This window comes from Leptosomus discolor, chromosome 15, assembly GCF_034619465.1.
Source record: "Leptosomus discolor isolate bLepDis1 chromosome 15, bLepDis1.hap2, whole genome shotgun sequence".
NCBI lineage: Eukaryota > Metazoa > Chordata > Aves > Leptosomiformes > Leptosomidae > Leptosomus > Leptosomus discolor.
In genome coordinates, this window is record NC_141405.1 from 17310788 (window position 1) to 17333206 (window position 22419).

At 39.4% G+C, this 22419-nt stretch overlaps 1 protein-coding gene across 2 annotated transcripts in view; it reads left to right on the plus strand.

The window, feature by feature from the left end:
* ANKFN1 (ankyrin repeat and fibronectin type III domain containing 1) overlaps positions 1-22419 on the plus strand; it is a 67572-nt gene that overhangs the window by 14062 nt on the left and 31091 nt on the right. For both annotated transcript variants that reach the window (XM_086473668.1, XM_086473669.1), the window contains 4 exons: positions 4270-4464; positions 5935-6048; positions 20271-20368; positions 21882-21972. In XM_086473668.1, the coding sequence (XP_086329794.1) occupies positions 4270-4464; positions 5935-6048; positions 20271-20368; positions 21882-21972 (498 nt within the window). The remainder of the gene's footprint in view (positions 1-4269; positions 4465-5934; positions 6049-20270; positions 20369-21881; positions 21973-22419) is intronic.

Below are 22419 nucleotides of genomic sequence, written 5' to 3' on the forward strand. Positions count from 1 at the left end.
TGAATCACGTTGAGCTTCTAATGTGATTAACACTGGGGCAGCTGAGTTAATATCAATACTGAGAAAAAAATCTTTAAAAATACGGAAACAGGAATTGAGTGATTCAATGATCACGGTCTGAAATGTGGGGCTGGTCATCAAAAATGAAAGGACGATGGGTTGTCTAGACTTTGGTTTATTTTGGTTATCCTTTTGATGTTGGCTATGCTGCCTTCGGGAGACAGGTTGTCTTGAAATCTATCGTTTCCATTACCCACAGACTCCTCACTCCTAGTCTTCAAATGGCCTAAAATCCCACTTAAATGAGAATTTCGAAGTTCTACAGAACCAGAGAAAATCTAAACACAAAACAGACTTTCTCACTTTACTGGAATACCAGTATTGCTTATGACTACATATTGTAGTTATAAAACTCCTTTGTATTCCTTCATGGGCATTTTTATGCACAATTTGTGGGTTGAAGGGTGACTTACCAACCCAATTAATCAACTGTATACCATGACACAAACTCTGACGCCTTACTCGTGTCTAAAAATACACCAATGTATGCGAATTTGTTTTAAACTGTCAATGCCTATATTTAGGACATTCCCAGCAAGGCTATAATGAGACTGTGTTTGAGGGGTCCGGCCACTGCAGACTCTGCCATTAATTTGAAGTTAGTTAAATTAACAACATTTAGTGCTGGCATGTCAATCTCAGTGCTCCAGGAAATTGCACCTTGAGGCTACTAACATTGCCAGTTTTTTCACCGGAGAGTGTGTGTGCATGTGCGTGTGTGTGTTGAGTTTTTTTGCCAGACTCTCAGTGTTGGTACACCTTTATTGCTTTTCTATGTCCACAGCACTTATATTATCATTTATTCTGGCCTCCTTTAACCTTCCCTGGAGATTTTTGCATAGTGTAGCTGCTCAGTGAAAAGAGTTTTTTAGTTTTATATTTATTTGTTTATTTTTCTGTCATGGTTCATGACTGAGGCTTTAAAAAAAAATGTGACAGCATTTAGAGTACATGATTGACTGCTGAAGCAACATTCATTAACCATGACAAATCTAGAGGAAAACACAGTCTTGAGTGTTCTAAACAGCAGTAAAAAAGACTAAACTAATTTTTCATTGACCTCATCTGTAAATAAATGCAGTCTGATGGAGAGCAGGGGCAATCATAAATTAGTATTCATTTCCTGTAATTAATGCAAACATGCCTATGAACACAGAGAATATGAATATATAACCACTTCATTTCCATTTCAAAATATACCAACCAAATTTCCACTTCACTTATCTTGATTTTTAGTTTTTCTGATTGAAATAATGGATGAAGCATTCTCAATAAAAAGCGAATGATTGTTTGTTTGTTTGTTTTTTTTACCTTAAGGGTTTACAGTTGCTACTTGAAGCAAAATGCAAAAAGTTATTTTCAGCGTACAAAACGAAGGCTCACAGCATCGCTGTATGTGGCTTCATTCTTGTGGACCTGAAAGCAGGCACTTTCTATTTTCTCTGGTCTTTTTGCTTTGCTTTCTGTACTTAACCAACCCCGTTAAAAAGAAACCTGTTCTGTTGGTATGATCTCAGGGCTGCAAGAACATGATCCAGCACCCAGTGGGGGCATTTTCATTTCTCTATGGTGGGCAGTGGAGCAAGACTTCCCCAGGGGGAGGTGGAGGTGGATTCAAGGTAAAATTCTGATTCACCCCAATTTTGGAACAGGACACAAGCATCTCTTAATCTGATTGGAAGCACATAGGAGAGATGCACACATCTGGGAGACTGTAAGGTAGAAGAATTCCCCATTCCAAGTGCACGCAGAAAACTTCCTACAGAGAAAACTCTTGCTCTTCCACTATATCAGCCGTAGTGATCCAGCTGAAATCTCATTATAGCCCCTAACCTAATGCTGTAGAAAAGATCTGGAGGACAGATAGATTCCATCTGTATCACCTGGATTTCTGCCTGGAATAGAAACAGCAGCAGATAAAGCAATAGAAAGTAAAACTACGATCTTCATTTCCACATGGAGCTCAGACTGTATAAATCTTAACTGGAATCCAACATCTCTTAAACACAAAGTAAGATCAGAGAGTATGGCATTTAAAATATTCATTTAGTTGGGGATGAGGCAAAGCTCACTGTGTTATCTTTTCAGTTACTCTTATTCATCATATACTCATGGTTTGGCTTGGCTTGTTCATGTGAACCCAAATAAAAATAAGATTAATATTTCCAGTGGCTGACTGGACACATTTCCAAGACCTGATGATTGTGGATCAGGATCTAGATTAAATAGATAGAGCCAGATCCTTAGTGAGAACCTGAACCAATGCCAGTTCTCAATCACCTGGAGTTCTGGCACATAAAATCTCCTTCCTCCATCCTGTTGTGCTATCAGATGTGCTGCATGCTTATTGTAGGCATGGATCCAGGAAACCATATCACCGCTGGCCTCCCAGTAAACAGGCAGTTCTGAGGATAACACCAGATTCCAGTAAGCCTGGCCATATGTCTCGGATGTCCATATGAAGAATAATCAAACTTCAAGAAGCGTGGCTTCAAGCCAGCACCTGAAAGCAAAGTCTTAGAGACAAACATTCTTCAAAACCAAGCTTTTGGATGTCAGAAGCATTGAGTAATTCTTTGTTCTCCTCCTGTGGCTTTAAAGATCCCATGGCACTTTTCACATTAGTGCGTAGCATTATTCTTAGACTCCAGTAAACTTCGATTGTGATATTGTTATGAGAGACAGAGGGCAAAAGTTAAAACAAGAGGTTTAGACTGGATAAAACAAACACCTTTTTCACTATAAGGACAGTAAAGCAGTGGAACAGGTTGCCTAGAGTTGTTGTAAAGCCTCCATCCTGGAAAGTTTTCAAAACCAGACTGGGTAATGCCCTCAATAACTTAGTCTGACCTCATAGCTGTTACTGTTTTGAACAAGGTTGGACTAGAGAAGCTCCTTTCCAATCTGATTTGCCCATGATCCTATGATTCCAGTTTAGGAATAACACGTTCATATGCACAGACGGCTTCACTCCTGTGGCGTTTTGATGTCAGAAACCTGTCAGAGTCTTGGTCCTTTATTAGGTGCGGTTTGGTGTTCTCAGGCATGCCTGCTGCTCCTTGCTCACGCAAGTGAACAACCGGTGCACCTTGTGCAAGTTTCACGCTGTTCCTGTGTGAACCTTAGGGAAAGCGAGAGCCTGGCTGCCCCTACACAGCAACTCCCCACCACTGCCAAGAGCAGCTGCTTGTGCTAGGGCAGTGTTCTTGGTAAACAGGGGCCTTTTAAATTAAGACTATCTCAGAGCTCTTCTACAAAAATACCAGACACCAGAGGAAAGTTATTTCCTGTGATTTTGGAATATTGAACATCACTGGTTGCATTTCTTTTCAAAAGAAATGCCTGTACAAGTCCTATTTTCTAAACTGCAAGAATTTCAGGCTAAGATCTTTTCTGAAAACAGGGCTTGATTCCCCACATTTCACTGTATAATCAAGGGGCTGTTCAGAGTCGTCTTGTGGACTTGGGCTAAAACCAAACCTTTTTTAGTTTGTAACCTATGCCATCTTCACCTTCAGCTTCATGCAGTGTGCAGTAGTTCACACAGGCAATCTGAACTGCTGAACATCAACTTAAAATTACTCTGAGTACTGGAATGAAACAAAACCTCCCTGTGTCAAGCTGCTCTCTACCTGTCCAGTCTGTCAGAAGGCTAACTAAATATCACATGGGCAAAACTATGGCACAAAGAAAACGTGGAAAGAAATCCATTCTATACCAGCCATGGCCCTTACGCACAAAACTCTCATTCTTAAGTTTGCCAATTAGATCTCTCTTTGCTTGTAGAGATTTATATATCGTACGTGTTTATAACCAGTACAATCTTCTTTTTTTTTCTATAAAAACTTACGATACTATGGCAAAGCAGGAGTTGGATAGAAAAAAAAATGCTTTATTATTTTAGTTTGTTTTTAATACTCCGCTAACTTAAAACACATAAGCAATTTCAGTCTAATTAAGACATTTTTAAGCATATGGGAAACATTGGAAGACAAAATTGGCTCAATTTATTTGTTAATCCCATTTAAGTGGCCAGATTCTTTAGTGGTATAAATTGGCATGCTCTATTCGACCTGATGACAAGATAACTACTGGAAGGCAGAGCGTTCAAGGATTTGACCTTACATGTGTTATACCGGAATGCGTAAGGCCAGAATTTTGTCACATAAGTCCACCAAGCAATTACTTACTTTTCCCTTTTCTTGGTAGTTGTTAACATGGAAAGCAGGTCAGTGCATCTGAGTACATTGGTCCAGGAAGCACAGCAGCGAGTTACTGAATTGTCTGCACAAGTGATGAATGAAGGCCTTGGTACAGACAACACAGAAAAAGAGAAGCAACTAAAAGCATGGGAATGGAGATACAGGCTATACAAGCGCATGAAGGCAGGCTACGAGCATGCTAGTAAGTAGAAGAAAGGAGTTGCAAAATTCGAGACAAGTACTCTACAACTGAGAACACTCTGCTCTCACTAACTGATGCTCATAGCACTGCTGTGAAGCAGACAAATGTTAGGGTGGGAAAACTGAGGCATACGACTAAATGGCCTTCCCAAGAATGAGAAGGGAATTGATGTTAGAACACTAACATTCCCTGAGAGCCACAAGCCCACAGCTCCTCTAGGAGTGGGCTGCACAAAATTGATGACACCTCAGACTCTTGGTTCAGGATCTAATGATTCTGTCCTGCTTATTTCTCTTCACTTCTGGATCTCATTTAATGTGCTTGAAATAGAATTATTAGAAAAGAAAATATGAATAGGGAGGAAGAGGGATGGCGATGTTGGCCTTTTTTCTGTTATAATTTGATTTTTTTTAAAAAAAATTTATTCTGTTTTAGAAGAATTGAATTGTTCTAAACATTTGATCAAACGATGGAATTTCACTTTACGTACAAAAATTGTGAAAACTTAATCTTAATTTTGGCATCCGTATATAACATTTCATCAGCGTAGTCATGATTGAGTCAATTTAAATAGTTGTACAAGTCTGTACCCAAAGTAAATGTGAATTTGGGCCCATGGGAAGGAGTAAACAGGGCTGAACTGTTTCACGTGTAGATCTTTTAGCTTTATCCCATTCAATGAAATATAATCATTGCCATTAACATTTTTACAACCATCTTTATATAAATGTACTTACAAATAATTTTCTCAAATTTATTGTATTCTACAATTACTTCCTCAAGACAGATGTAGTGCTCCTTGTGTTAGATACTAAGAACAGGAAATACAGCAGTAATATAAGTTAATATAATGATTTTTTAAATCAATCCCAGCAGTAAGTCATGACATTTTGTGTTTGATTTCTGAATTGAGTCTGATATTCTGTGAATTAAGCTTTTTTTAAAAACAAAATTAAACAAAACAAACCAAAACAGGATGTTAGGCCTCAACTGACAACTGTATCTTTGAATTACTACACTGAAACATTCGTGGAATTTGCAATTTCTGAATCACAATAATGTAAAAATGTTTTCTGTTATTTGATAAATTTGAGTTTGTTAGTGAAACCATAAAGGTTTAATTAGCTCTTTGTGGTTTTGTCCTTTCTCTCTCCTCCTTCCCACCCCAAGAGATTTATAGGGGCTTTTCATTGACATAATTAGCATGAATCTGTTTTATTGGGTTACATATATGCAGGAAGATATTTTTAACTGAAAGGAGTCAAAAACCATGATAGAAACAAATGGTGTCTGCAGGATATTGTTAGCAGGGGCACTAATTAAAATGCTCAAAAGGCAGAGAACACAAACACCTACAACCCAAAGCTCGCAATTGCAGGGTGATTTTCAGTGGGTTCTTTGAAGGCTCAGAAACATTGTTTGAATAGGATTTGTTGTGCTGAAGAGCTGATGTTTTCTCTTCTCTCCCAGGAGCCCCCGAGGCGCCAACCAATGTCTGTCTCATGGTAACAAGCAGTACATCACTCACTGTCACCTTCCAAGAACCTCTGAGTGTCAACTCAGCTGTGGTGACCAAGTATAAAGGTACTGGATTTAGACATCTTTCATTTACCTTAACAATGCACAAAAATTTGAGGGTTAAGTGACAAAGGTATTTATCTACGAGACATTATATTACACTGCTAGTAATGTTTGAATTTAATTATTTTCTCAGTCTGTAGTTTCGAAGTGGAATTTTCTTAAAAGATTCCCCAAAGACAAGAGTTTTATTAAAAAAGAAAAATAAATTAACCAAAAGCTTTCTCCATGAGTGCTTTGAAGCAGTTTGCTTGACTCTCTGTGGTTAGGACATCGGCTCAATGACTGGGTTGAGATGAGCAGTTATAAAACACAAGCTAACTTTTGGTGCCTGTGGGCTCCTGAAACCATGTGTATCCTTGTAAATGCCAAACCCACACCACCATTCCTTAAAGGAATGCCTCTGGAAGCTGAAACTTTTGGCAGAGGTATCATACAGCCCAACTAATTAGCTATTCCAGAGCTGCCACATCATTCTTGGAAGAGCAATACATTTGGGGTGGCACCAGTCAGTTGCAAAGTGGAATGAATAGGAAAATGCTTCCATCTGAATAGCACTGTTGAATAGAAACATTTTTAAAACAGAATTTCTGTTCCACAGGAAATTCCAACATTAAAAAAGGAAAAGTTTTATTGACGATTAGAACAAAAATGAGAAATTTTAAAATTTCCTGTTTAAAGGAACTTCCAGGTTTTCTAAAATGTTTGGAACAGTAAGTTCCTCGGTGTTAAGTGCAGCAATCTACAGCCTCCATCTTCCGGTGGGAGCCTGAGTCCTTCCACAGGTCAAGAAACTGAAAAGCACTGTTCTGAAGATCTGAGGCCTTCTTTGCCCAGCCCAGGGGAGACAAGGGATGGGGAGCCTGAAAGTCCTCTTAGTTATTCCCCAGTGTGTATCTCTCAATGTTTCATGTTGTGTTTGTTTCTTTATATTAATCATCAAAAACTCATTTGGGAGGTACTTGAACCTTGGCTTGCCATACACATAGCAAGGACCACAACGGCTGTGTTGTGGGGCAGTCTATTTATGTTTCCACGTGTGGGTGTCACAGGGATTGCTTCCACTGGAGAGATTCAGGCAGCCCCAGTCCATTGAGGGTCCGATAGCTCACGGAGCTCTCCTCAAGGTGAGACACGCAGGTACACAGGCTCCACTGGCATCAAGCACAAGCACCCAAAGGACTGCATGAGTTTATTTTGGAAAAGGCAGATTCTCTCTTCCTTTCCTCCCCCTGCTTCTGGTCAGAGATACCAGTCATCACTGGCTATGCCCAGGAAAATATTTTTTATAGTGTAAGAAAAAAAAAACCCCAACCTCCCAGACATGACTAAAGCCATCAAAGTGATTCCATTCCTGATAGCCTCAGCAGAAGGGTAAATTACTGTATTGCACCTAGTCAGCTGTGCAGTGCTGTGGGAAGTGTGATTTTCAAAAACATCAAAGCCCTTTAGAAGCCTAAATCTAATTTTCAGCAATTGGTTGGGTTGCCAGGAAACTAAATTTCATTTAAGGGCTTCCTACTGCCTGATATATTTGTGAAAACAATATTTGGGCTCCTAAAACACTTAAGTTCTCTTGAAGATATCAGCCTGCTCTTTGTAAAACGCGTATTTTAAACAATCTTGAAATATTGTCCAAATTAATTATAATGATGGCTCATCTTTTCACAGTAAAGCAAACTCCCAAATAGAATTGATTTTTAAAAAGAGTTTTCTAAAGGTTGTAGTATTTTTCTCTTGTGTATTCATTTGGGTTGATTCTGCTTTGCGCTGTGCCAGTTCGGTTCTCTTTTTGGTAAGCACAACATTCAGAGAAATTTAACCCAACCTGACCTAACTTTCTAATCAGACTATTTCGAATTACCTCCACTGGTGATCATTTTATGCTTTATCAAGTTGACAGTTAGTTTTGCCAGAATGTTCTTTTTAAATCCTTTATCCCAGGAGACTTGCATATTTATGGTTAGATAAAAAGAAAGATCATTAATAGCTCCTTTTTGTGACTTTCGGGAATTAATTAAGCACTGGTTGTAGAATTGTTTATTACATTACAGAGTGAGATTCTTTGTGCTAGTTTGAGGGGTCATAAAATGAACCTTTCAAATGATCACTTGCCAGAATGATTAGAACCAGCTAGCAGTTACTAGCTTGATAACATTGCATGAGGATCTTTTCAGTCAGACATATAAACCTCCTATCCAGAAAACCATCTAAGCATTTTGCTAATTCAGGGACAAAAATAAGCCGATAGGGTTTTTTTCCCCTCAATACTTTACTATTTCTTTTTCTAAGCAAGTTAAAATTCAGGAGCATTTGCAGCAGTGTTTAGGGAATACCTGCTATTAACAGAAGCTAATAATCTTTTCTCTGGACCTGAATTATAGGGAATAAAAACTGACATGGCTTCTGTTCAGTTTAGTTTAGTTCCCCAAAAACAGCGAGAACCTGCCAATTCCTTTTTTCCGTCTCATCTTTTTTTTTTTTTTTTCTAAACATATTTTTCCAAAGCTTTATTTGCCCAAATATCATTTAGAAACTGGGCTTGGAACATTATCTGATGTCTGCTATTTTCCTGTGTGTGATCTTTTCCCTTGTTAGCTGTATAACTTACAAATAATAATACAGGAGAATAATACTTTGCACTCACTCTCTAACCACTAAAACCATCTCACTTCATTAGAAGATTTAATTTTAACCACACACAGTGAACGGGTATTGACTTTGGTGTCCCAGCTGGATGGCAGCTCAGTGACTGTATTCTGTTGAGCCGTTGCTTTCGGGAGCCAGAGTATTCTTTACTTCCTCTCCTGGATTGTTGTTTAATGTTGCAGGCACCATCCTAATGGCTCCCTTCAGTTTCCCTCCAGCGAAGGCTGCAGCGTGGTGGTGGCTGACGTGAAATGATTCCTATGTATATTGTAACTTAGTAAAGTGTTTTGAGGCTGGAAGCAGACAGGCATGACATAAATCAATAATAATAGTAATAATCTGTTCCATGCTAGAGAGAGATTCAAAGCCAGAGACACCTCACCCCAGCCAGTTCTAGGAAGGATGTGAAGCATCACTGTAATATTGAGAAGAAAAACCCCTGCCCTTGGCTAATCATGCCCCAACGCCAAACTTCACATCCCATCGTGGAAGTACTTAAGACCTGCTGCAGTTTTACATCTTTGAAAACACAACCTAAACGTTCCACACACACACAAAATAACTTGACACCGTTTGAAGCTGGGGGTGAACCTTGTTTACACAATCGTGTTGTTACTGCATGATGTATTTTTATCCTAGAGCTGTAACTGTCTTGATGCAAAAAATCCCAGCTGCAACATAACCCAGATAGGCACCAGTTGACTCCTAGGAACAGTCCCGAGTGGTAAGTGCTTGTAGGGCTTTTCAGAACTGTTGCCTTTCACTAATTAGCCTTGCTGGGCTTCACACGTTCCACACAACACATACACATAAAGAAAGCAGGTTTTTTTAAAAATTATAAGTAATGGTAAGTAATTTTGTTGCACTTATTTTCTGCACATTTTAAACCTGATTACTGTTTTGCTATTATGGTGAATAAGCACAGGTAAACCCCCTCTTATTGCACAATTTTTTTCATCCATTCCCCATCAGAAGTAGTCATAATAATGCTGTGATCCTGAAGTATAGCATAAGGAACAAAAATGGACATAGCACCGATCATTACTGACTGGAAAGGATTACTATGCAATGGAAAATCTCAGTTTATATTTTATTTACAATTCTTAAAGAAACATCTATATTCCCTTTTGGAGAAAAAAATGAATCAGCTTGTATAACCAAAGTTGAGCTAATTTATTTAAGAGCCTGGAACTATTTATGTTTGAAGAGAGAGTAAGAGGGAAAAAAATCTGAGCCATGTTTGATGTAGCAAACAGAGCTGATCTTCTCTCGGTTTGGATGTAGCTGTGGACTTGGATGCCAAGTTATTTTCCAGATAGTGTTGCTAAGTTGTCTAGTCCACTTCAGCCCTTGTTACCTTTTTGTTTAGGTTGTTATTTTAGCAGAATATTTCATGTTTGTCAGGACTGCCCAGTTGTCTTCTAGGAGAGAAGATGTTTTTTTTTTCCTTTGTCAGTGTAGCTTTTAAAAAAAAAACCCAAACCAACAACATGTCAGCTTAGATCAGGAAAGAAAGAGTTATGTCTTGCTTAAATTTTGACAAAAAGTTGTTTCCTGCCTCCCTTCTTCCAAGGCCATTTGTGGTTCATCTCAGAACTTGTTGCGTGTGTATAATTTAAATTGTCTTTAAGCCACTGGGTCAGTCCTAGCGAGATATACAGTAGCCACTACATGTTGTTATCGCGTGGCTGCGTGAAATGCGTTGGTTATAGGCAAGTACCTTTGTCCAGGAGAGGCTGGTGCAATTTGGTGTTATCATTGGAAATCTCAACTAAAGGATGGATGGGGCTGTCTTTCTGTTAAGCACCTGAGATCACGGGATGAGGAAACCTGCCAAGTTGGCACATGTGATATGAGTTCTGTAGGTCAAACAAAATCTGTATTTGAGATTCCAAGTTGACATCTCACTGTGTCAATGGAAACGTTTCATTGAAAATTTCAGTGTGAAAAACCTCAAAGATTGTACAAAAACTATTGGCAAATTTTGTGTGAGTCTGTATGTTTTACTCTCAAGGGTAATCCTTTCACAACCAAATAATCTTATCATTTTGCGTGGGCTTCTGCTTGTCCCTGTGAGCACGTACAAACAGCATATACCGTATGTTTTGTAATTACGTATTTGATTTGTCTCTCAATAGCTGACTTGCCATGTTTGATCAAGTTGGATTTGTTCCATAGCAGGCTTCCCGCAGTGATCCTTCTAGTACTGTACTGCAGGTTTGACTCCAGACAGATTTGGCCAGTCTAATAGGTAGAGTTTACACAAAGACCTAAATACACACACATATATATATATATATATGACATCTCCCACCTTTTTCCCCACTTTGGTGGCTACTAACAGTTCACATAGCAGTGTCAGAGTAGAAAACAGCAAGCCTGTGCTTTCTTTGATTCCCAGAAGTACCCCAGTTATGGAAATGAATGCTTGTAGGAGTGAATCTTAGGTAGGAAATTGGGGTGCATTAATATTAATAACTATGCATCTTTCTAAAGTAGATGCTGTATCACTGCTTGATCCTGTTCCCGTCTGTAGTGGAATTAAGTAGCATTCTGCAGTCAACTTGGTCTTGAAACCTTTTTCATTTATTATTCAAATTTTCTTTGTAAATTTTGAAACTCATTCTTTCTTTCCCCAAAACAGTTCTTACTCCATAAAAAGGAAAGAGAATACATTTCTTTGTAAGATATTTGAATTTATCCTGCTGAATAGGTGTGGTCTGATGTTTTTTACAGGAGTTCATTTATGGCACTTTATTAGGTCTCCTGGGCACTTTATTTGCACATTACATTTTGGTAGCTAACAGGACTGTGCAATTTGACTTCTATTTTTACACTTAGCAAGTACAGAAATGTATACATGTTAAAACAAACCTCTCTATTTCTAGCTCCTTTCAATGTCTGTAGTATGTTGGACAACATAAAATTTAAGAAATTTTATTTTTTTAAAACCACCTTTGAACATGGATCATGTATTAAGCGATGGTGTGAATAAAAAATGTAGTTATCAGACACCAGTTACTCAATTTAATCATTCTTTCCTCCTGCTTTGTGTTTTATAACAATTTTGAGCAGCAGCTCAAGATGAATGGCTATGAGCAAACCCAGACATACAGGCTCTGGGTTTATCTGCCTTTGGTGTCTAAGAAAAAAGGCTCATATTATGATGTTGCTGAATTTTGCACATTGCTTTACCTTTTACATTTGCTTTGACTTGCCAAAATTGATAAGTATTTTTTAAAATTGTTTGCATGTGGCTGAGCATTATAGCTTTCAGTTCATAGGTTTTGCATAGAAGAGGTGAATTTCTCCTAGTCAGTGGCAGGACTGTAACTCAAGACCTTCAGCTTCTGTCTTGATGGAGGTTCCTGATCTAGCAGATCTTTTGGGAATGCTTCCTCACTGGAGACTTAAATAAAACCAGAACATCTTTAAAGGGATTGTGGCCAAGTTTCCCTGCGCACCACTTTTCCTGAAATATTCTCTGGTCCATCATGGACTTTCCTGGACAATTTACAAGCATAAAGGGTCTAAAACATAGTCAGTATGCCTCTCCAACCCAAACCTGATACTGTTCTAGGAATTAGATCTGACCCACAGAACTGGTAATGCATGTAAATTTGGAATCAGGCCTTTGGATCTGCTTGAAGCTCTCAGGTTTACTCTTCTCATCCATGAGTGCCCAATTACTTCATGCATGAACACCCAATCAATTTATGCATGAGCGTCCCATCAGTTCATGCATGAGCACCCATTTAATTTGCTAATGAACGCCCAGCTGGTTCACACATGAGCACCCTATTAACTCATGTCTGAGCACCCAATGAGCTCACGCATGAGCACCCACTTAGCTCACGCCTCAGTACTGTGTTGGGCACATATGGCAGGTTGCAGTGGCCAGAGGCCACGGGTATGGGAGGAGGCCAGGAGATGCCGGGTGCTGGTCACAACTGGCCCAGCTAGCTTTAAAAGCGACGGAAAACCCCACCGCTGAGTGTAATCCCATGGTGGAGACAAGGGAAGTTGACAGTAGGAAAGGGGAAGGATAGGTGTTTGGCTTAAGCTGAGCCTGGGAAAGGCAGTGGAAAAGTGTTCACCTAAATGTTCGTTTAATTGTTTATGTTTTCTTTACCTTCTCACTCTGAAGGAGTGATTAGAAGCATTTGTGTTAATTTGCAATAAATTAAATTAAGTAAAAATTCCCCACATCAAGACTGTTTTGCCCACAACACCTGGCTGCAGCGCTAGGGAAAGGCAGAAGCTCTTTTAAGTTACTGTAGGGATTAGTTTATAGAAAAATAAATGCCTTCAACATAATTAATTAACATCTATGCAGCTAAGTCCCTCTTTAAAAATACGTTACAGGAGAACCAGAGGAAAAGCAGTGGAATCCCATTAAACAGATTACTTGAATTAGCATTTGTGTATTTACTTTCTTTGTTAACAGTGCTGTGCAGTGTTCTGGTTTCTCTTGTACATTGCGATAGATTCCTTTTCTGTTTGCATTTTCCCAACCGCTCATTATTAGTTAGATTTTAATGTATTATGTTTTGGGAAGAAGCGGAGCCTAACCCATGCATGCTCCACTCAAATGAGTAGTCCTTACATTCATAAGCTTCCCCACTGGCTTTGGTTACACAGATTACATGCATAAAACGTACCCACTGGGAGTGGAAATTTGCAGAATTGGAGCCAAGCCTGTTACACCTTTCTAGGATGCGAAGCCTTTGCATAAGACCCCCTTTTATTCTCCAGTCCCTTTTCACAGTTCTAACATGTACTTTCTCACAGTTCTAACATGTGTTTTCTCCCACTTTTCTTTCCACAGCCAGAGTGAGATATGTTTGTCATCGCAGGGCTGAGACACGAATCTTGGCTGTTAATATTATCCATTGTAGCTTTTCAACCACTGGCCCACATTGGATGGCAATATGCACCCACATGGCACATTTTCTTAGTTATTTATAAAATGTTAGTAAGGAATGTCATTTTTACTAACAGAAAGGGAAAAAGTTCTTTCTTGTACTGGAATAAGTGACCTTAATACAGATGGATAAATAATTGTAAGTACTTAGAAACCCATAATTAAATACTTGACAAAAAACAGTCAATTTTTTTCTCTCTGTGAGAATTTTATTACAATGCAATACAAATAGTATCTCATAAATCATTTATATAATGTAGATTTGTTATAAGATGAACTAATGAAACCATGATCAAGGAAAGATGTGTCTTTGGCACCCAGCCTGCTGTCATAATGCTTCCCATAAACACCGAGACATAAAGTAGAGTATTCTGGCCTGGGTCAAAGGAACATCCAGAAACGGGGCCACAAGAAAGGTTATTTAACATCATCGGTTATTAGCAGGTGTAAAAGGTAAAGGAGCCCACAGCTGTTCGGGAAGAAGCTTTACTGCAAATAAAGTATTCGATCATTAAAAAAATTCTCTGAAACAATTATCATGAAGATTTATAGCCACGGAAGTTTCGAATGAAGATATGCTCTCTAGGAATAGTCTAGGAATGCTGCTCCTGGTATTCTTGGTACTGTTCTGACTGTTGTTCTGATGACAGGCACTGTAGCTCTTCCACACTAAAACACAGCAGTGCTTTATTTACTTCAGGTGGACACAGTGCTGTCTGTTTGCATCTCTGTCATTCGTCTTCAGCCTTACTGATGTTTCTACTGACCCAGTACAAAGAGCCTTGAACGGGTTTACAGAAATAACTGAAACAACAGATAAGATGCAAAATAATGAACACTACCATTTAGAGCAGTTAGGAGCTCAGGTTTTAATTTGAGTAGCACCTAGAAATCCTAGTCCTAGGCCATGACTACATTGTTTTGACTTCTGTGTTTGCACAGCAATATGCTTAAGTCCCTTAGGCATTGTAGCAAATCCCCTTTAGAGTCCCTAAACAAACAAACAAACAAATGAAAAGTTCACCTGTCTATTTTGTAAATGCCGTGACTCGTATCACATTGTCCCTGTCTACACTCTCGTTGAGCAGAATGCAACCAATTCCAGACGTTCTAAGTCAGAGTGCATTTATGGATGGATTATACCCTTCAGGCAAAAAACCAAACCCACGGGAACAAATACAAACTCCTCAGTACCAAACATTTGGTTTTTTCCGAATGGAAGCACTATGCTGGGATCTCTGTCAGCTGGTGTGACTTAGCTCTCTCCTGTCATTCTTTGGAGAATTTCCAAACATGAGAGAGGCATGAACAGAGCCTGCACCTAAATCTGCACAAATTGGGTTCCTTTCTTAATGCAGGCTGGAAAGAACAGCTCAAGGCAGCTAGGAGGAGCTGACCAAATACTACAATGTTCTCCGGCTCAGATGGTGATATTGTCTACATCAACAAATTGATTCCTGCTTCTCACTGGTGTTCAATTCTCTTCACTCGTTTATACTTCTAAACATTTGTTTAGGTTCTTTCATCCTGATTTTGTTCATATGAATGGCAGTGTCCCATATCCTTAAATCAAGCTGCTACGACATTATGAGTGTAAACTCTTAGAATTATTTCATAAAGATCAGCAAGCAGAAAAAGATGGTGTGAAGCGGTTTCTGGTGTTAGTGCTCTCTTTCAGTTTTACATTTCAAAAGAAGCTATTGAACAATGCCGTTATTTGTTTGGGGGCCCTTGGAAACACAAGCTAAGATCACAGTGTCCTTCAGCCCAGGCCCTGGACATGGGGAGGAAGGGAAGGAGAGAAAATCTTTGATGCTTAAGTCTCAGTTAAAAGCCATAGTGGCACAAAGCTTTGCCCAAGGTCACACAGGAAGCCAATAGCAAATGCAAGAACAAACCCCAGAATCCCAGCTTGGTACACTGTTTGGTAAACCCCAGCAATTTAGCGGCAGAACTCATGTCCCTCAGCCTAACTAATCTACTCAGCAATTCAGTGAGGAATTTAAGTGCAAGCAAATACAAATGCCAAGAGAAGTGACAAATTCTACTGTAGCTCAGGCTATTTACTTGACTCAGGAGAAGGTGCTCTCCTGAATGAATCTATAATAGGGTCAGGAAGTGTCGTGTGCCCTCACTTTGTCTCTTGTCTGTCTGTCAATCTCTCTGACAAGCTGTTTAAGGCATGCCCAGTACAACAGAAAGAAAGCGAGTGGGAAAGAAACAGGTGAAAATAAACTTCTCCCTTTATTTTAAAGTGCATGAATTGAGTATTAAAAAACCCCAGCTTGGCCACAAGTAAGTTACATAACTTAAGCCAGTCTAAAATTACGTGCCAGCAATTTACATGAGTTTTATGTAACTGTTTATACTGCTGTTTATTTAAAAATTACTACTTATCTTGGCGACCGCAGCAACACATCGTGCATTTGCTAGCTCTGGAATACAGGGCACCTTCATTAAAACACATAGTCACCAATATATTAAACACACAAAAAACCCCTGCTCTGACATAACGTGAAGTGTCAGATGGAAAGCCGCAACAGCAAAGACATTCAGCGTTCACGACAAAGCAGCCCTTTGGGGTGTTCAGAACAGGACTGGAACATGCTCCATCCTTAATTCACCCAACAGCTTTCAGGTCCCTTACAGTACCGTTGGTACAGCCTACAAGACCAGCTCTTGTTCCTGTGCTCTTATAAAGGACCCTCTTCATCTTCGGGCTTTTATACTTGAGCATTTTTATATTCAACTGTTAAAGTACTGCGGTTAGCTACCCTTTTGTTCTTTCTTAAAGTCCCAAGTACTCTGGAGTTACACAAATGGTTGATGTTTTGTCTTCCTACCAGTGCAGCCTCTCCCAGCACCGTTTCTCAGAACGGAGGCAAAGATTTAGCAAAATCTTCACGATGGGTTGCTCATGCACAATGTTATATAATTTTGAGATCCAGGTTAATCACACAGGTAAGACCATGGACGTGTAGCTTTGTATTGGTACCAGAAAGAGCTGCATAGATCCCACCTAGCTAGAAAGTGTGAGCAACGCTGGCCTAATAAGTGTAATATAGGTCACAGGAGTTTGTCCCTCGTTGTTTTGGAGCCTGCTGAGTGAACAAGATGCTCTGCCTCTCCTTGCCCTTGTTTTCACATCTATAAAATAGGGACACTGTTATTCACATCCCTCTAAAGGGTTTAAAACCCAACTAATTCGTATAGTAGAATATTATGTCTTGTTTTAGATGATCATTATGATAGAAAGCTGAAATCTGGCAATGTATAACGAGATACAAATTTAATTCTGTGTGACTTAAGTTGATTTGTGTTTCTTTAAAGCAAAATCGTGTTATCCTCTTCTCACTTGAATCAGTAAAATCTTGGGAGAAAAAAAGTTTGTTAAAAGTAACAAAAAAATTCCAAGACTTGTTATGTGTTTCTTTATGACAGATATCATGAGTCAGAGAATGACATTCTGTCAAAACCAGCAATGCTTCAGTGTACCCTGTTGATATGTTTTCAGTAGTACTTCGAAACAAGGGGAAAAAGAAAGCACTATTCCAACACAGCTGTTCAAAAATATTTAATTTTCAGTTATGGAAATTTTTATTGAAACTGGAGGGCAGGGTTTTTTCCAAATGTGAGGTTTTTAAATATATATATATATATTTGAAAATTCAATTTTGAGTAACTTTGTATACACCATCTTGTTAGGTAAGTATCCTTTAAAGGGGGGGTTCTCAATCATAATGACAACCATAACGTGATCCACAAGCTAATATCACGTTCTGATGTTTTCAATTTCACGGGTCTCAGCCACCACAGGGTAAACTGAAAAAACAAGTGCAAAATGCTGGTATTGCTTGGCTGTATAATGATAAGCACAGCTAAGCCTCAGCATAGCAGCCACTGGAGGCTCGGCTGGTTGAGGGGATCAGAGGGGTACCCAGCCCGCCTCAGTAATTCGTGAAGGACTGGCAGACTTGGCTGCTCTCCTTCAGTAGTTGCCCCCCAGGGGACTGGGAGACCACAGTGTCACCCAGCAAGCAGATGAGGGCGTTTGCCCTGCACGTGGGGTTTCACCAGCAACATCAGCTGGGGCAGCAGTTTGCCTTAGAACATCACAGTTTCAAAACCCACTTCCTCGGCTGTTCCTGAGCTGGCTCTAAAGGCAATGTCAGCCCTTTCTCCCCTTGGTAACAGCTTCTGTTGCTGAACTCAGTGGCCCTTGATTATTTCTGAGAACAAACTGCCATGCTGTTGCTAGTCATAACACTAGTATCACGATGTTCCTGCTGTACGCCTGCTTGCGAATGTGTAGGATTGCAATTCTGTTTAGATTAAGGCAGTGAATTCCTCTTCAGGCAGTCTGTTAAGATCTCTAAATATTAGGAGCACCTTTCTAAATGCCAGAATACAAGTGGAAGGGTTGAGAAGGAGACCCACATCAAGAATAGGGCTGCAATGTTTATTTGTGTAGGCTACCCAAATTTAAATGTCTCTTGAACTACCAGTTTATGTTTGGGCAGTCTCCAGTCTGTAGAACAGCTACAAATTTGGGAAGCTCAAAAGTAGCTTAAAGCTACTTATTTCCCCCTTGGCTTTTGTTTTGTGCTGCCTAAGGGTGCAGCCTTGCCACGGCCCCTCACGCCGAGAAGCACACTCAGTCATGCCTGGTGATTTCAGCGAAGACAGGGTTTGTTGGCAGAATCGGTATGAGTGACACGGTCTTGCTTTACATGAGTCTTTGAAAAGAAAAATGGAACTGAAGTGACTGCAAGCCTGCTGATAACAAGTTCAGCAGTTCAAACAGGGCTTCTCCAACTTATCCTTCTGGAAAACAGAAAACATGACTAAGTTTGCAGCATTTATACAATGTCCTCAATGATTTAGTACAGTGGAGTTATAAACCCCGGAAATCATGGTCTACAATGGAAACTCTGGCAGGCTATCAAGTTCAATGGTACTTATAAGTATTCCTATAATTAAGTTGTCAGCAAAAACCTACAACACGGTACTGTAATGGTCTCTACATTTTCATACTAATGTACAGAGATAGCTTCCAGTAAAGGCGGCAGTAATTAGGTATTTAAAACTCACAGAAAACTAGAAAAATATACACTGAAAAAGTTCAAAGACAATAGACAAAACCAAAACCCTTTTCACTGCAGCAAATACAAAAATGTTGCAGAACATGCTGTGCATTCACAAACTGCAATTGCAGAAAAGGAGCAATTAGGAGAGAAAGGAGAAATGAGTTGTGTTATTGATACTTGGCTATTTTAGAACGCTCTGTTGGCAGTTAGATGTTGTATACGCTGAGCAAAAAATTCTGTGAAGCCTTTTTCTTTTAACGTGAAAATACCAGTCTGACACAACCAGAAGATGAAAATTCCACATGCTGAAATTAAAATACCTACACCCTCCGATCTATCCTAAATTATTGACTCCAATACTAATAAATACGCAGATAAAGTATCTATAAATTATTTTGTGAGTCTTAAAGGGAAAGCTTTGGGTTGAATCCCCTAGTTTGGTGTAAATCCAGAAAATTGATGGGATTTTCCCATGTCTACAGCAGAATAATTTAAGAGATTAATTTCACTATGTCTTTGATAGGTTTTCCTGGAGTTTGAGCCTGAAGCTACAATTTAGTAAATCCCAGAGGTATGACTCCGGGATTAACTTTAAATCTAATCACAGTACCTATCATTAATAAAGTGTAATTTAAGAAAAAGAGGCTGTTTTCCTACTTGCAGCCATCAGCTCCCCACTTGCATATATTCTTTTTTTTTAATCATTTAGTAGTTTTGGATGGTCTCTTTGACACTATTTTACACGCACATTCATTTTTGCGAGTACTGAGGAAGAGTACCGACAGCAGGACTACTAATTTCATAACCCTTTAAGCAGGAATATGAGTCTTCTGTACAAGCTTCACTTTGGTGAAGGTACCCATTGCAATTTAGGCTGCAGGATGGGTGGGAGGTGATGTCAGCCCAGCGCCACTTAACTCACTTCAAAAGCGGACACAACTTCATAGGTCCTCACAGAGCTCTGTAATTTCAGTGACCACAGCAGCATCAGGCCTGGACAAGAAAGCCAGAACCCACGGAAACCAATGGAGAGTCTCCAGTGAGTGTCAGGTCTAGTCCAAGGAGGGTACTTCTACACCAGTTAGCCAAGGCTAGGCGATGAGAGTTTTGTGGACCTGTGGAGCCAAAAGACTCTCTGCCCATGCCTACCTATGCAGATGCAACTGCAAAACAGGACTTTTTGTTGGTTTGGATGCATAAAATGCCAAACGGTATTAGCAGTTCCAAATCCTTTACCTACTCTTTTCCACTATTTCTCTTTCTTTAAAAGGAAATTGTTTAAATGAGGGCAAATGTTGACTGAATGTAATTTGTATTGCAGTGTATTTTTAAGCATTCTTTCCTGAAAAGATTTTGAACAATATTTTGCTTTTCTCTCTCATACACAGACATATAATTTAATTATTGTGTGAAGTTTTGCTAAACATTATTGTTAAACATGACTTTTAGTATCCACATGGAATGGGAAACTGCTAGGAGAAAAGTTAACCCATGAGTGATCCAAATACTTTGATTTCTTTGCTTGGAGCGGTGTTTGATTTGATTTTCTCCTGCTATTTGCTTCCTAGTGGAATGGAGCTCTTCAGAAGACTTTTCTCCTTTGGTTGGTGAAATAATCATGGACAATCTTCACTCTTTGAGGTACACCATCACGGGTCTCAGAACGGTGAGTGCCAAATGAGTCATTTAGATCTTGATGTCCCCTGCCACTCCAGTGACACAAAGACACTGATTAATGTGCATCCATGCCTGTTGGTAATAACTGCAGAGTGCCTTTCTTCTAGCAGCAAGTTCCAGTCACTAAGCATAATACGTCTGGTATCCATAATCTGAAAGTCACAAAGGAATAGACAGACAGCATGAAGTGGTTTATAAGTTGTCATGCTTAGGGGAGAACAGAAAAGACTGGAGTAAAAGTTGCTGTTTTCTGGATCACGGGATAATCTTGGTGCAGATCAAAGACTCGTGAAAAATCTAGTCCTGACTTCGATGACCAACAGCTAAAATAACAGCTCTTTCTCTTCTACTTCTTCCAGGAACACACACGTTGATGGCAGTCATTGTAATTTTTGTTATTTATTTTTGTATAAACGTTTTACACTGATAAGAACAGGGTCAGCAATGGAGAAAATTGATGAATATTCATATAGATTCTTAAGCAGAGTAATTTTGACCATGTGTCTGAAAGTCTTTTTTCCTACAGGCTGTTCAGGACCATTTGTGCAAGCAAATTTTGATTCACAAAATACTTGATGAAAACAAAGCTTGTCCAAAATACAACTATTTCCACTGGAAACATTATCAGAGGTGCTCAATCCAGCACCCACTGAGCTGAGGCCTTTCCTCTGAACTCCTTGCACTGAATCAGGCCTCCAAAGCTATAGTAGGAGGGAGTATGTATGTGACCCTCAGTCAGTGCCCCAAAACACGGGCTTTCAAAATGAGTTAACTTTAAAGAGTAAGCAATGGGCACAATACAAATTCCTCTACACAGAACAGAAAAAAAATACTGTTTTTTTTCTAACCTTTTAGCTGAAGAAGTCTTTGATTTGAAGCACACTGTCTTCCAGGGAGCTCAGCCACAATATGCATTTACTCTGTTTCTCATTTTCTAACAAAACAGAGTAACTGCTTTAAAGTTAAAATCAAGCAAGCTTGCACAGTCACTTCCATAGGCACGTGTTAAGAACGGTGCTTTCTGTGTGTTTGTCTATAGTCTCCAAAGCATGTCACACATCTAAATTAAGAGTTAGGCTTTCACAAGTGCTCTCCATGGGCCTAGAGTGATGCATCAAAATCGACGATAAAGGTCTGACTGATTTCGGTGGCCGCCAAAGCAAGCTTCTTCCACTGCTGTGCTGGTAGAGAGACTGCTAAATACAACAGGAAAAAAGGAAGTCCCTATTCCTGAAATCTGATTGTAAGAGTTCCCAGGGTTCAGCTTTGGCAGAAAAGATGGTGGTTTGTCAGTTGGAACTGATGTGTTCTGGTAACTCTCAGCAGGTCACCTGCCCTGAAACCTTGGACTACGCTTCACTCTGCCATGGTGCATCAGTTGATGCTGTTAAAAGCGATTTAAGTTTTTCAAAGAAAACATCTTTGGGAGGGACTGCTTTCCAGTCATTACAGCCAAGATTTTGAGTCGTGATAGTTTTGACTCCAGTTGTTTCCATTGGCAGGGCCAGAGGTATTATGTCCATGTTTCGGCATACAACATGAGAGGATGGGGACCTCCATGCAAATCTACTCCTGAATATGCTTCTCCTTCAAGTAAGTTGAGTTCATCCACTCTCCTAGTCTGATTAGTGGTGTTGCTTGGTAAGAATTTCTCCCTCTTCAAACAAGAGAAAAAGACAAATATTCTGGAGTTCATGATTTAATTGTCCTGTCATCTAGGAGTGAAATAAATAAATAAATAAATAAAACTCAGCTCCTTCCACTCCCCAAAAATAAGCAAAATAATCATATATGGATATTTATTTGTCTTATCTTTTATTCTTCTCCAGTCCTTTGACAGAACATTGTCATCTAGTCACTAACACTTAAGAAAAATGAGAAATATTTTGACCTTCATTCTCTTAATAGACTTCTGCTATATGGAACCTCATTTGTCAGTACATGAATGGCTCAAAACCTGAATCTGAACTGCTAGAACCAAAACACTGACATGTATCGTATGTAATTTCGTATTCTTCCTTGTAGCATTATAGATCCCAT